Here is a 15,000-nt window from a genome sequence, read left to right as displayed (position 1 = left end):
ACGAGGACCTTAAACACACGGCAAAGCTTCTTAAGATTCATGTCCAACGCACTCCTCCTCATCCAAACTCAGACTGGGACATGTCTCTGGGGTGTAAAGGCACTCTGTGAAGGATATAGAGCCATCACACACACATGTTGGAGCATGGTTGGCATAGCAGGAACTCACAGAGCATGTGCACACAGAGGAACATGACCTGCAGCAGGTAAACACAAGCACGTCTGCTCCCAGTGTTTACACTGCTTTGTAAATGTTTCAAGAGTTAAATCATGTGTGTTAGACTGCAGGACACACAGACACACAGACACACAGACACACACGCACACAGACACACAGACACACACGCACACAGACACACAGACACACACGCACACTGAGGGGAAACAGCTGTGTGTTCAGTAAACAGCCTGCAGAGGGGAGAAGCTGTCATCACTGGATCCTCACTCAAACCACACACTCAGGTTAAAAACATGAATCAAGACAGGAGCCCACCACAGGCTGGGGCCACGTGTCAGTGTGTGTGTGTGTGTGTGTGTGTGTGTGTGTGTGTGTGTGTGTGTCCATGTGTGTGTGGACGGTGTGCACACCTGCAGGGAAACCCATGACGCTGAATATCCGGTCCAGCTGGTCGTGATGGAAGGGGTTACTGGTCTTGATGTCTTCTTGGCGACAGTGGAAGATGGGCTCAGACGTCAGCAACTCTGCAAAGATGCAACCAATGGCCCAAATATCTGGTGCACACCCACACCCACACACACACAGACACACAAACACACAAACACAAAGGTGCCATTAGTCTCAGGTTTGTTGAGCACAGTGGGCTGTGATGATGACAGCCTCCGTTTTTTGTTCAAAGAGCGAGAGCTACAAATGTTTGTTAGAGAGACGGATGTTTGTTTTCACCAGGAGCTGCTTTTCCATCTCTCTGATACAAACCGGAGGTAGGTATGTCACTTTAGTTTGTTTGTGTTTGTGTATTTTAAACCAACATTTACAGCATCTGAAAACAAGCACTGGATGTTGGCTTTGCTAATCAAGCAGGCCTCGCTCCTCGGGGTGAAGGTTGGAGAGCTCCTCCTCCATGTGGATGGCTGTTCCAACTCCCCATCTCCTGAAGTCCGCAACCTGGGTGTCATCCTATACTCCACCCTCTCCTTCAGGTCACACATCAAATCAGTCACCAAGTCTGCCTTCTACTACCTGAAGAACATCTCCAGGCTTCGTCCATCTCTCTCAGATTAAGTTGCAGAGACCCTCCTCCACGCTTTCATTACCTCCCGGCTGGAGCGTGAGCGTGTCTGATGATGGAGCCCTGCTGCTAAATACACGCATGTCTTAGCTGATCCTGGTTCTTAAAAAGCATCACTCTGAAGAAGAACCAGATCCTCTCTGAGACACAAACAAGGTGTCAGTGAGCAGAGTTTGACCCCCAGGATTATGCTGGAGCCAAAACAGCTGAGGCCTCATCCAAAAACTCTGAACCTGATCATACTGTTCAGACCTTTAGACCCTGAAACGTGTCCAAAGACAAAAAAAACAAACACTCAAACATTTGAGAATGTTCCTCTTTAAACATGGAGCTCTGATGGGACTCCCAGCCTGAACCCTGTCCAGCATCTCCTCCTCCTGTCCCTGCTCCTCACGTCACCTGTCCCTCTCAGCTGGAGGATGGAGGTGTGAGACTCAGTGAGACTGTTTCTACACCTCTCACATTCAGAGAGCAGACCTCAGACCGACTGACGCCATCTCATGCTCCAGGTATGATAAATACAGACCGGCCTGCTCTGTAATGATGGAGAACGTGGATCACATGGACCCTCAGACCTGTCGGACTGACATGTATGTTCCTGTTCACGTTCCTCAGAGACCTGACCCTGACTCAGTGCACAGAGCTGTACGCTCATCACATGTGACCACACTTACCAATAGCTTTGGTGTAGTGCCGGGCCCCCAGCAGCAGCTCAGGGGCCCTGTACCAGAACGTCACCACTACGGGGTCCAGGTCCGCAAGAGGCTTGAGGGGGGAGTTGAAAAGTCTGGCGAAACCCATGTCAGCTAGAGGAAGAGCGGAGAGAAGACACAGGAGATTCAGATTCAGATTCAGAGAACTTTTTTTAGCGAGGAATAAATACTAGGAACCACCTTATAAATACACAACTTCACAACTTCACAATTTCACATGGACACTCTATAGCAATCTGTTGCAAACTGCTATCAGCATTCAGAAGTCCGATGGCAGAAGGAAGAAAAGAATCTGAGTATCTGTTTGTTTTTCTGTGAGGAGCGAGATAGCGCCGCCCTGAGGGCATTAAAGAGAACTCCTTGGCCAGGATGTGTCCTGGCTTTATTGGTGACGTGGTTCCTCCAAAGGGAACCCAGATCCTGCTGCTGTACACCAATAATTTTGGAGCGGACTTTAACATTACAGTTCAGACTGTTCTGGTCTTTCAAAGAGAGACCATGAAACCAGCAGCTAAAAGAAAAGGTTAAAAGACTTTCAATAAAAGAGTGATACAAACTGGATCAAATGTTCTCTGAGACTCAAAGAGTTCAGATTGTGTATCAGGTGTATCCTCTGTGGACCACGTTTTAAAATCAGCTCTGTGTTTTCTGTGAGTTTTAATTTGGAGTCAAACACTGTGCCAAGGTGAGTCCACAATGTGGACTACACCTCTGTGGATAATGCTGGCTTTGGGTTTGGGGCAGTCTTTTCTGAAGTCAATAATAAGCTCCTTGGTCTTCCTCACATTAAGATCCAAAAAGTTTTAGTCGCACCAATGGACAAAGAATGACAAAGCCACACCGTAGTCAGAGGCTGGGCCTTGAAGAAGGGACAACAGAGCAGTGTCATCTGAGAACTGAACCAGATACTGTCCCTCTTGAGAAGCTCTGCAGCTATCTGTGTACAAGATGAACAGCAGGGGAGAGAGGACGCAGCCTTGAGGGGAGCTTGTATTGGACTTAATAGACTGAGACATGAAACCATTCACAAAAACCTGCTGGACCCTGTCTGTTAAAAAGTTTAAAAGCAACAATAAGGTGAGCAAACAGAACTTTATCAGAGAGGGACACGAGGTCAGGGCTGCTGTTAGGGAGCATGCATCCTACCACAGGCAGATAACACAGCTCCCCTGTGAGGGGACAAACACACATCTCTCCAGGTGTTATAGTGTGTTATGTTTATCAGAGAGGATGGAGAGGATCACAGCTCTGACACTGATCCATGCCTCAGAACACCTCCTCTACCCTCAGATGTAGAAGCTGTCATAATTCATTCATCATCTTATCTCCACTTCTTATCAGCTGATACCGACACTACGCCGACAACAACCTGATGTGAGGTGTAGGACGTTTCAGGGTCAAGTACTCAACACAGCCGAGGAATAATAATCAATAACCCTTAATGCTCTGTGATTTATGACTCAAGTCCCGCTCTCCTCTGTCCTTCTGTCCTTGGAATGTGTCATAAATAACCTTTACCTTGGCTCCAAACTGCAGAAATACAAGATAAAAGACTGGGACACACTCAGGGACAGAGCAGGGACACACTCAGGGACAGAGCAGGGACACACTCAGGGACAGAGCAGGGACACACTCAGGGACAGAGCTGGGACACACTCAGGGACACAGCTGAGACACACTCAGGGATGCAGCTGGGACATACTCAGGGACAGAGCTGGGACACACTCAGGACAGAGCTGGGACACACTCAGGACACAGCTGAGACACACTCAGGGATGCAGCTGGGACATACTCAGGGACAGAGCTGGGACACATTCAGGACAGAGCTGGGACACAATCAGAGACAGAGCAGGGGCAGAGCTAGGACACACTCAGGGACAGAGCTGGTACACACTCGGGACAGAGCAGGGGCAGAGCTAGGACACACTCAGGGACAGAGCTGGGACACACTCCGGGACAGAGCAGGGATTCACTCAGACACAGACCTTGTACACACTCAGGGAAGAGCAGGGACTCACTCAGGGGCAGAGCTGGGACATACTCAGGGCCAGATCAGGGACACACTCAGGACAGAGCTGGGACACACTCAGGGACAGAGCTGGGACACACTCAGAACAGAGCTGGGACACACTCAGAACAGAGCTGGGACACACTTAGAGATAGAGCTGGGACACACTTAGGACAGAGCTGGGACACACTCAGGGACAGAGCTAGGACACATTCAGGACAAAGCTGGGACAGACTCAGGGACATAGCTGGTACACACTCAGGGACATAGCTGGTACACACTCAGGACAGAGCTGGGACATAATCAGGGACAGAGCTGGGACACACTTAGAGATAGAGCTAGGACACACTCAGGACAGAGCTGGGACATACTCAGGACAGAGCTAGGACACACTCAGGACAGAGCTAGGACACACTCAGGGACATAGCTGGTACACACTCAGGACAGAGCTGGTACACACTCAGAACAGAGCTGGGACATACTCAGGGACATAGCTGGTACACACTCAGGACAGAGCTGGTACACACTCAGAACAGAGCTGGGACACACTCAGGACAGAGCTGGGACATACTCAGGACAGAGCTGGGACATACTCAGGGACATAGCTGGTACACACTCAGGACAGAGCTGGTACACACTCAGGACAGAGCTGGGACACACTCAGGACAGAGCTAGGACATACTCAGGACAGAGCTGGGACATACTCAGGACAGAGCTAGGACATACTCAGGACAGAGCTGGGACACACTCAGGACAGAGCTGGGACACACTCAGGACAGAGCTGGGACACACTCAGGACAGAGCTGGTACACACTCAGGACAGAGCTGGGACACACTCAGGACAGAGCTGGGACATACTCAGGACAGAGCTGGGACACACTCAGGACAGAGCTGGGACACACTCAGAACAGAGCTGGGACACACTCAGGACAGAGCTGGGACACACTCAGAACAGAGCTGGGACACACTCAGGACAGAGCTGGGACATACTCAGGACAGAGCTGGGACACACTCAGGACAGAGCTGGGACACACTCAGGACAGAGCTGGGACACACTCAGGACAGAGCTGGGACATACTCAGGACAGAGCTGGGACACACTCAGGACAGAGCTGGGACATACTCAGGACAGAGCTGGGACACACTCAGGACAGAGCTGGGACACACTCAGAACAGAGCTGGGACACACTCAGGACAGAGCTGGGACACACTCAGGACAGAGCTGGGACACACTCAGCAGCTGTAGGGATGGAGTTGCAGTGGAACAATAACAGGGTCCTGTTTCAGTCCTGACAGGGTTTATTAATAGAGCTGTGCAGCGTTACCCTTCATCAGTCCCTGACCAGCTTATGTAACGGCTCTGATCTGTGGACCTGTCCCACAGAGGTTAAACACTGCAGCTGCAGGACAGTCAACATGTCAACAGCCTCATTGATCCACACCCATCCTCACAGATCTCCCATACTTCACACATGCAGTCTCAGCTCACAGATCCAGAGTGAGTCAGCCTTACCGATCTTCACCCGGCCTCGCTCAGGACCTTCACCCATCACCAGGATGTTGGCTGGTTTCTGGAGCACACAGAGGGAAGAGGGGATTTAGTGGAACCATCACACAGGACAACACTTAAAGGAGTAAACACAGCTCTATCAGGGAGCATGGGCCCGCGTCAGCTGGCTAGTTATTGAACCTCCCCAGCAGCATGTCAGGCAGCCATTTTGTCAGAGTGCTTTTAAACTGTCATGATCACCAAGGAATGGGGTCAGACTCACTCTAGCATGTGGCTGTGCAGGCTTCAGATGACAGACTGTAAAAAAGCAAAGTGTGTTAGCAGTGTTTTGATCAGAGTTTAGAGGCTCAGACTGTTTGATTAGAGGAGTCAGTTTAAAGCTGCAGACACGGTTCAGGCTGGATCCACGTTCTCATATCATCACCTGACAGAGGGCATTCATAACTCACATCAGACTCTGAAGACAGCCTTTATTTGGAGTCTCCAGTCACATTTCCATCTGAAGTTTCACTTAAGGTGAATTTCGACCAAGAGTTCCGGGGTCTATTAGCCCCCTTTAGACGATCATTAAATATCTGATGAGGATATTTTGAAATCTTAATAAAAACTAAACTAGTTTGCATTCCCAGGAACTCCCTCTGTGTTTCAACAGCTGTGTAAACTCCACAAACACTGACACGTTCAGCTGAAGGTCTCCAGTTTACAGGGTCACTTTTAAAACCGGAACACCGGGAGAGACGCATTCACGGTGGTCTGAGAGAAGACTACTGTTACAAGCTGCTAAATCAAGAGAATCACAGCTTCTTCTTTTGAAAAGTACACACACATACAAAAAAGATAGAACAAATCAAAACTAATGAAAGAAAGAGAAATCAAGAGAATCACAGATGTGTGTGATGTTATTGTGGACGGAGGGAGGAATAAAAACACTGCAGTTAATCTACCAATCAGACACGTTCAGCATTGCAGGTCCTGCCCCCCCAAAGTCCCTGGACCTTTGAAAAGTACTACCCCCCTAGCAGGGGCTTTTTAGGGGGGAGATTATCTACCCCTGAACTAAATTTAGACCCTGGGCCCCCTGGTCAAAATACACGTAATTCAGGGGTAAAGTTCCTCGGATCAAAACGCCTTAAGCATCTTAGCTGGTCTTAATCTTTGTTGTTTGTTGTTGTGCTGCCAGTTCTTAGACTGAGGCGTAACAATGGAGCAAACACAGAGGTGCCAAAACTGCAGTTCCTCAAACGACCACTGGAGGCTGCCTCCCGTCTGAGCCCAGCTCATGAAATCTGCTGCATCCACCCTTTAAAGTTTCTTTCTATGATTAATGTCCCTGTTTGAAAAAAAATCATCATATCAGGTGAATCAGAGTCCAAAGATCCTCACGTGACGCTGTTCATTTAAAAAAACAGTTACATCCTGGTACTTTACCTGAGCTCTCTGTAGCTCACAGCCCCGTTCATAATGCAAGGCTTCATATGACTCATGTTTTAGTGTGTGTGTGTTTGTGTTTGTGTTTGTGTGTGTGTGTGTGTGTGTGTGTGTGTGTGTGTGTGTGTGTGTGTGTGTGTGTGTGTGTGTGTTTGAGATAAGTTTGATGAGTCACCAGCCTTCATTCATTACTGTCTATTTACCTCTGTAAACACATTAGCATTTAGCACACATCACATCTAACACTGTTTGCTAACCTGTCACCAGGTCTCGTTTTCTTATTTACACAGTTAGCAATGTTAGCATTTATCTGGAGTTGGGCCTCTAGCTTCTTTACTGCAGGAGGTCTAATATTGAGCTTTCTTTTAGCTCCAGTTTGTTCTCCACCAGCTCCTCAGGGGACACATGCTCACAGTGCTAGCTAGCTTTCCTGGGTTAGCATACAACGGGCTAACACAGCTGTGACAGTGTGGACAGCTGCACGAGTCTGCTGGATGTCAGGCCCAGACCTGAGGGGTCAGCACACACACACACACACACACACACACACACACACACACACACACACACACACACACACAGACTAACACACACACACACACACACACACACACACGCAGCGTGCTGCTGCTCGTGATCCAACAGGATGAGAGCTGCTGTGTTCACTGAGCCACACAGCAGCACCGGGCAGGTCTGCACATGTCACACAGGTACCCCTCAGACAGCTGTATCACCACCAGTCTGTGAACCTCCCTGGGCGTCTCCAGCCTGATACCCTCTGGCATAGCAGACTCCGATCTGCCTGGCAAACAGGTCTTGTAACTATAGAAACAGAGCTGATAATGTGGTGCATTACGCACGCCTACAACAGGCTGCAATGGAAACATGAAGACGCGCGTCTCTTGAAGGCCGAAGGAGTTCAGGCGGACTCTGATGAGCCCTCCTCAGCCTGCAGCACGAGAGCTAGTAATGAGATAAACCACGGCTGTGATCTGATCCGATCCGGAGCAGAACAGGGACCGCTGTGCTGCAAACATCAGACTGTTACACTAATCTGAGACTTCCTCTGAAAGTCAGCCTCTGAAATTAATCGGTTTCAGTTGGCTGGTGTCATTAATGGATCACATAAAACCTCCATCCCTCTGAGGACCAGAGCACTCCACCCTCGGGGACATGGCCCCCTTCCTCAAAACATTTCACATCTTTGTCCCAAAAACTGGGTCAGTTTAGGAGCCAGAGGCGGACTTACACAACACAGTGGGCGAGTTATCAAACACGCTGTCCTCCACTTCAAAAAGCTCTGAGCCTGCGGAGCCACAAACAACCAGGAGTCACCAGACTGGCCCCCATCACAAACCTCAGAGTGTGCACTGTGAGGGCAGCGTGAGCTCGCCTCAGAGCCAGAATTTTAAAAGAGCCTGATGTGATGACTCCTCTCCGACGTCCTGTCACAGAGAAGGTTCTCCTTGACACCACGGCTTCTGTTCAGTGAAAGAAAGACCAGTTCTCAGAACACTTCAGGACTCAGGTTCTGATTCAGATTAAACAAACACAGCTGCTGCTTCAGTCTTTATAAAGCAGAACACTGAGGCTCATCACTGTGGACCTCCAGAGATCACATCATCATTAATGGTCTGTGAAGGAGGTGAGAAGGTCCTGGTGATCAGGTCAATAGAGATCATTGTCTGCAGAATCCTCTTTACATAGATCTGAAATCAACCAGTCCATTCACTGATCCATTGATCCTGTTCAGGGTCCAGAGCGGGCTTGAGTCAATCCTAGCTGTCATCAGGCAAGAGATGGGGTCTCCACACACACACACACACACACACACACACACACACACACACACACACACACACACACACACACACACACACACACACACACACACACACTTTACCCCTGAACCTCATGCATTTCGACCGGTGGACCCAGAGTCTAAATTTAGTTCAGGGGTAGATAATATCCCCCCTAAAAAGCCGTCCACAATAACATCACACACATCTGTGATTCTCTTGATTTCTCTTTCTTTCATTAGTTGTTATTTGTTCTATCTTTTTTGTATGTGTGTGTACTTTTCAAAAGAAGAAGCTGTGATTCTCTTGATTTAGCAGCTTGTAACAGTAGTCTTCTCTCAGCCCACCGTGAATGCGTCTCTCCCGGTGTTCCGGTTTTAAAAGTGACCCTGTAAACTGGAGACCTTCAGCTGAACGTGTCAGTGTTTGTGGAGTTTACACAGCTGTTGAAACACAGAGGGAGTTCCTGGGAATGCAAACTAGTTTAGTTTTTATTAAGATTTCAAAATATCCTCATCAGATATTTAATGATGGTCTAAAGACGTTTATGAGGGATGCATCCTGCTGAAAGTCTCCAGTTAACAGGGTCGCTGTTTAAACCAAAACACCGGTCGATCTCTGCCATGTCTTTGCTACTCGCGCTTATCTCCTCTCACGTGTTGATTCAGTGAATCCATCTGTGATGAAATATAGCACCATCTAAAACAGACCAGCTGAGTCTCTTCATGCTAACAGGCTAACTGTTGTGTTGCTCATAATGATACCTGCCTGTCCGTCTGCTTCTATGGTGTCATCTGTGATGAATGGCATTCCTCTTTGTTTTACTGCCCTCCACTGGTCTGGTGGTGTACAGCATTTAATTTTTTTTTCTCCATATGCCACTGGCCTGATTTACACAATCTACCCGGAACTTCAGCCCGCGGTCGAAACGCAGACAACAATGGGGGCACAGGAACCTGTTAGTTCAGGGTAAAGTAGTTCTGGGGGCCAATAGACCCCGGAACTCTTGATACAAAAACGACCCTAACTCATGCAGGGGGAACAACATGCAAACCCAGCCAGGACTCGAACCAGGAACCTTCCTACCACCGTGCATCAACTAGATCTAACATAAAATGAAACCTGTTGTAGTGTGACATACATGAGACTTAGCCGAAAGTGAGTATGCACACACACACACTCACACTGTGTGTAAGCTCTCTGACCAGGACTGTGGGGCTCACAGCTGTGTGTACACACACAGGTACACAACACAGCCGTGTGATCACGTCAATCCAGGAGTTAAAGGGTTAATGAGCACACAGGGGATCACTGACAGGGGTGATTGTACGGTGCTGTGAGGGTCTGAGGAGGGTCATAGTTTGGAGTCATAGCTTTCTTATAACAGCAGCTTCAGAGCGGCACTGTGGTCCTGCAAAGATATGGAGCAGAGGTAAAGCTGGTCCGACCCCCCTCACTCAGAGACCGTTGGTTCAGTCCGCTCAGATGCCTCTCTTGCTTTGGCCTGCAAAGCTGCTCAGTCAGCATCTTGACTCAGCTCGCCGTGCAGGCCGCTGGGCTCGGCAAACAGCTTGAGGCTGTTACATAACACTGGTGGGGGAGTGGAGGTGGGGGTGTGGGAGTGGGGGCGAAAAGGAGTAGGGGAGTGGCAGGACGAGTGGGGGAGGGGAGCTGTGCAGTGGTGCAATGTAAAGCACATGCCTGATACCTATGGTGCAGAGACAGAGCATGCTACACACTGTTACATAAGAGCCATTAGAGAAGACACACACACACACACACACACACACACACACACACACACACACACACACACACACACACACACACACACACACACACACACACACACACACACACACATATGTCTTTGCTCTCCTCCTGTCACACACACACTACCCGACTTGAAGCTTTGGTATGACCCCTGACAGCAGTGAGAGGCCAGGGGGCGTTTTCATGAAGCATACTCAAGCTCAGTGTGAGCAGCCGTCTGATTGGTTGTTGCTCAGTCCCTCAGAGAGGATTGACACAGAGCCAGGCACCTCCACAAAAAAACATTAGGGTCTCAGACTTCAGGGAGCACTATGGCCACAATGGCAGGAAACCTGGCACAGAAACAGCAAAATAAGCGCTCACTCACAGAGTCTGACACGGTCTATCCGGCTGGACTGAAACCAGTCCTCAAGGGCCGGAAGGCTTGGTGCTCTGATAAGAGAGGCGTGACCTTCAGGGAGAAAAACAAGCCTGCAGCTCCTGTGGGAGAGTCCATGTTTCACAGGAGAGAGGATTCCCCCGCCCCCCTGCTCAGGCTTCAACCTGAACACATCCTGACACTGCACATGTTAGCACACACTCACTGAATGAACGGGTCTCATGTTAAACCACCACAAGCACAGAGTGCTCATCACAGGCTAGCTCTGTGATGAAGACCTCTGACACACACACACACACACACACACACACACACACACACACACACACACACACACACACACACACACACACACACACACGCGCGCGCACACACACACACACACACACACACACCATGCCGCTCTGACATCACCTCAGCCCTGCAGAGTTTAAACATGCAGCTGTGGCTCAGTGGGTACAGTGGGTCGTCTAACAATCTGAAGGTTAGCGGTTCAATCCCAGCTCCTGCAGTCACATGCTGAAGTGTCCTTGAAGCTGGAGATGCTAACAGCTGAGCAGTGTGACATGCTGCTCAGACCTCTTCCCCCTGGAGTAGGGGACAGGTAGTGCAGACTCTCTCTCATACAGGGAGGCATGATTTATTTTAGAGCAGGGGTTCCCAAACTTTTCAGCCCGCGACCCCCAAAATAAAGGTGCCAAAGATTTGGGACCCCCACTGTCCCTCAAAGTGGTTCAATGTGGCTTCATACTTCAAAATGAGTTTACCTACATGCACAGGTAAGTGTGTTTCCTTTTCTGACTTTAGGAGTCATTTGGCAACAAAGAAAGGCAGAAAACTCATGAACTGTACTTCTTTGCAGGGTTTTATTTCAAATGGAACCACTATCTGTGTGGTCAGGGGGTCCTGACGCATACTTTGGGAACCCCTGATTTAGACCTCTCTCAGGCTGAACCCCCTCAGCGTGTTTCAGAGTTGGTTCTTTTAGAGGATGTGTTAGTTTGGCCTGGGGACCAGCAGCGGGCTGCTTATGGATCTGTGATTTTCTCAGACTAGTTTCTAGTTCCTCTGAGTTTTGGTGGCGGTTCTCTGCAAGGCTGGCTCAGAACCTTTGCATCTCTAGTCCATGTTTTCAGTGTCCCTGGTGTCCCCTCCTCTTGTTTTTGATTGTCAACATCCTTGGGTTTGTTAAATCTAGGGTTGGTAGTCACTGAAAACTAGCATGAATTTGAATGTAGCAGCTGATTGGCGACCATATGATGGTGACTGATTCAAAACCGGTCCTCGGCACATGGTTTGTGTTTTGCACTACGTCAACTCATGTCTCACTCAGCGGTAAGAAAACACCAAAACATTCTCATAGTGAAAGTTAAAAACACAAACAAACAGGAAATGTACGCTCTGCAGGAGGCGGGCAGAACGGCAGGACGGGATTTGATCGGTTTCATCATTTGGCTCCTGACGGAAGGGATTGGTTGGTGTAGCAGCTTTTTTTACCTCTTTTTTAAGAACACATTATGTATTGATTACCATCAGGACATAAAGATCATTTTAACCAGTATAACAAGAAGTGCATCTAAATCTGACTACCAACCCCAGCTTTAAGGGGTATAAACCTTGAATATTTGGTATCGCTCTCTGGATGCTTCAGTTTCCACCCTGGTCTGTGTTTGTCTGGGAGGCTGTAACATGACTCTGTTTCTATAGAGGGTGTGCACGTGTGGCCACTGTGGGCAGAGTCACAACGTTGCACTGAGAGCAGCACGGAGCATCAACAGACCGGTACAAAGAGCCAAGGGGGTACTGTGGAGCCAGATTACAGAGAGACATCAGGTCATTGAAGTCTCAGTGTTCAGAGTCATGAAGCTGACGGATCACCTGGTCTATAGCTATAAAGCTCCGTCCTCTCAGTGATCATGACCTGATGATGTTCTCTGTCAGCAGATCCTCAGCTGAAATAATCTGATTATAGAAACATTATAAACCTGAGGTTAGATTAATAATCCTCCGGATGAAGATGACTGCATCACATCACAGAGCCTCAGCATGCAGTCAGTGATAATCTGACCTCCTCCAGCCCCCCTCCTCTCGGTGTACCTGATAGGTAAAGTTAACCCTTTAATACCAGCAGATCACCCGTACAGTGAAGAAGGATCACAGCATCTGCGGACGGAGTAGGTTTAACCCTGGTCCCGATTTCCTGCAGAGTCTGTTTCACAGTAATTATCAGTCTGCAGGTGTTTATCACTGATGATTACCTGGTTCTCTTAAGGCGTTTCAATCAGAGGAACTTTACCCCTGAACTACGTGCGTTTCAACCGGTGGACCCAGGGTCTAAATTTAGTTCAGGGGTAGATAATCTCCCCCCTAAAAAGCCCCTGCTAGGGGGTAGTACTTTTTAAAGGTCCCAGGACTTTCGGGGGGCAGTGCCTGCAATGCTGAACGTGTCTGATTGGTAGATTAACCACAGTGTTTTTATTCCTCCCTCCGTCCACAATAACATCACACACATCTGTGATTCACTTGATTTCTCTTTCTTTCATTAGTTTTGATTTGTTCTATCTTTTTTGTATGTGTGTGTACTTTTCAAAAGAAGAAGCTGTGATTCTCTTGATTTAGCAGCTTGTAACAGTAGTCTTCTCTCAGCCCGTTTAAAGACGCTTATGAGGGATGCATCCGTCTGAAAGTCTCCAGTTAACAGGGTCGCTGTTTAAACCAAAACACTGTCCGATCTCTGCCACGGCTTTTTGAGTTCAAAAGGATTTTAAAGCCATGTTGAAACGTCTTTGCTACTCGCGCTCATCTCCTCTCACGTGTTGATTCAGTGAATCCATCTGTGATGAAATATAGCACCATCTAAAACAGCGCCAGCTGGTGTCATCTGTGATGAATGGCATTCCTCTTTCTTTTACTGCCCTCTACTGTCTGTCTGTCTGTACAGATCTGTCTGTCTGTCTGTCTGTCTGTCTGTCTGTCTGTCTGTCTGTCTGTCTGTCTGTCTGTCTGTCTGTCTGTCTGTCTGTCTGTCTGTCTGTCTGTCTGTACGGATCTGTCTGTCTGTCTGTCTATCTGTCTGGTCTGGTGGTGTAGTGCATTTACTTTTTTTTCTCCATACGTCACTGGTCTGATTTGCACAATCTATCCGGGACTTCAGCCCACGGACAAAACGCAGACAACAATGGGGGCACAGGAACCTTTTAGTTCAGGGTAAAGTAGTTCTGGGGGCTAGAAGACATCGGGACTCTTGGTACAAATGCACCTTTACTGATCTTCAGTCTGTGTGAGAAGCTTCATTCGGATTGGTAACTTTCACTAACATGAGCAACATCAGAGACAAACTGATCACACGTCATGTCAAATCAATCCACAGAAAAGAGTTCAGACACATTTAGCTTCTGCTTGTTGTTCACCATGGAACGATCACTGACGAGGAATCACTGGGACGATCTTTAAAAACTGTAAACATAAATCATTCAAATCAATAAAATCATCTTTAATCAATGTTTTTAACAACGTGTTTGTGTCTTAAGTTAGTAGCAGAGTAATGAGCGTGATAATGTTCCCCATGTTTTCTTAGCTGTAATGAAAGTATCAGAGCTGACCTCAGTCCCTGCCCGTCCTGCTGAAATCATTACATCAGCATTCTGCAGGCTTTGCTTTGTTTACTTCCTGGTTTATAAATCACGTCCACCTCACTGTGAGGAGCCCTGATTTTGTCCTACTGAAGGCAGTCGTGTTGCTGGATGTGTCTGTGACCTCTCATGTGACCACTCTCTATAAAGAGATACTCAGTGACCTTTAACCCCTGAACACTAATCCTCCCCTCCAGCTGGTTCGAGGTGAGCAGGTTCTGAGGTGACATGCAGACTGTGAGCTCTGAGTTCACTGACGCTGTGGACTCAGTGAGGCTAAGAGCATGACTTCAGGACGGGGGCGAGCTCTTCAGATGACTTCCATCGCTCACCCGAGGAAGCAGCCTGAGTTCTGCACGGCTGGAAGTGAACACACTTCTATCAGCTCAACGATCCCATCTTTGGTGGCATCCCAGTGATCCAGCTCCTCAGAGGTCACTGACAGGCAGACAGACTTAATGCCTATAGATTAAATCACCAGAGAGAAGAGAGTGTGACGGACTGAGCATG

General features: G+C 48.4%; 1 protein-coding gene across 3 annotated transcripts in view; it reads right to left on the bottom strand.

The window, feature by feature from the left end:
• The window catches only part of cdk19 (cyclin-dependent kinase 19), an 86,698-nt gene that overhangs the window by 12,559 nt on the left and 59,139 nt on the right, over positions 1–15,000 (bottom strand). For all 3 annotated transcript variants that reach the window (XM_034698841.1, XM_034698840.1, XM_034698842.1), the window contains 3 exons: positions 5,483–5,540; positions 1,924–2,055; positions 588–731 (listed from right to left, as the gene is read on the bottom strand). In XM_034698841.1, the coding sequence (XP_034554732.1) occupies positions 588–731; positions 1,924–2,055; positions 5,483–5,540 (334 nt within the window). The remainder of the gene's footprint in view (positions 1–587; positions 732–1,923; positions 2,056–5,482; positions 5,541–15,000) is intronic.

Source organism: Notolabrus celidotus, chromosome 13 (assembly GCF_009762535.1).
Source record: "Notolabrus celidotus isolate fNotCel1 chromosome 13, fNotCel1.pri, whole genome shotgun sequence".
NCBI lineage: Eukaryota > Metazoa > Chordata > Actinopteri > Labriformes > Labridae > Notolabrus > Notolabrus celidotus.
This window is presented reverse-complemented; position numbering and strand designations above follow the sequence as displayed.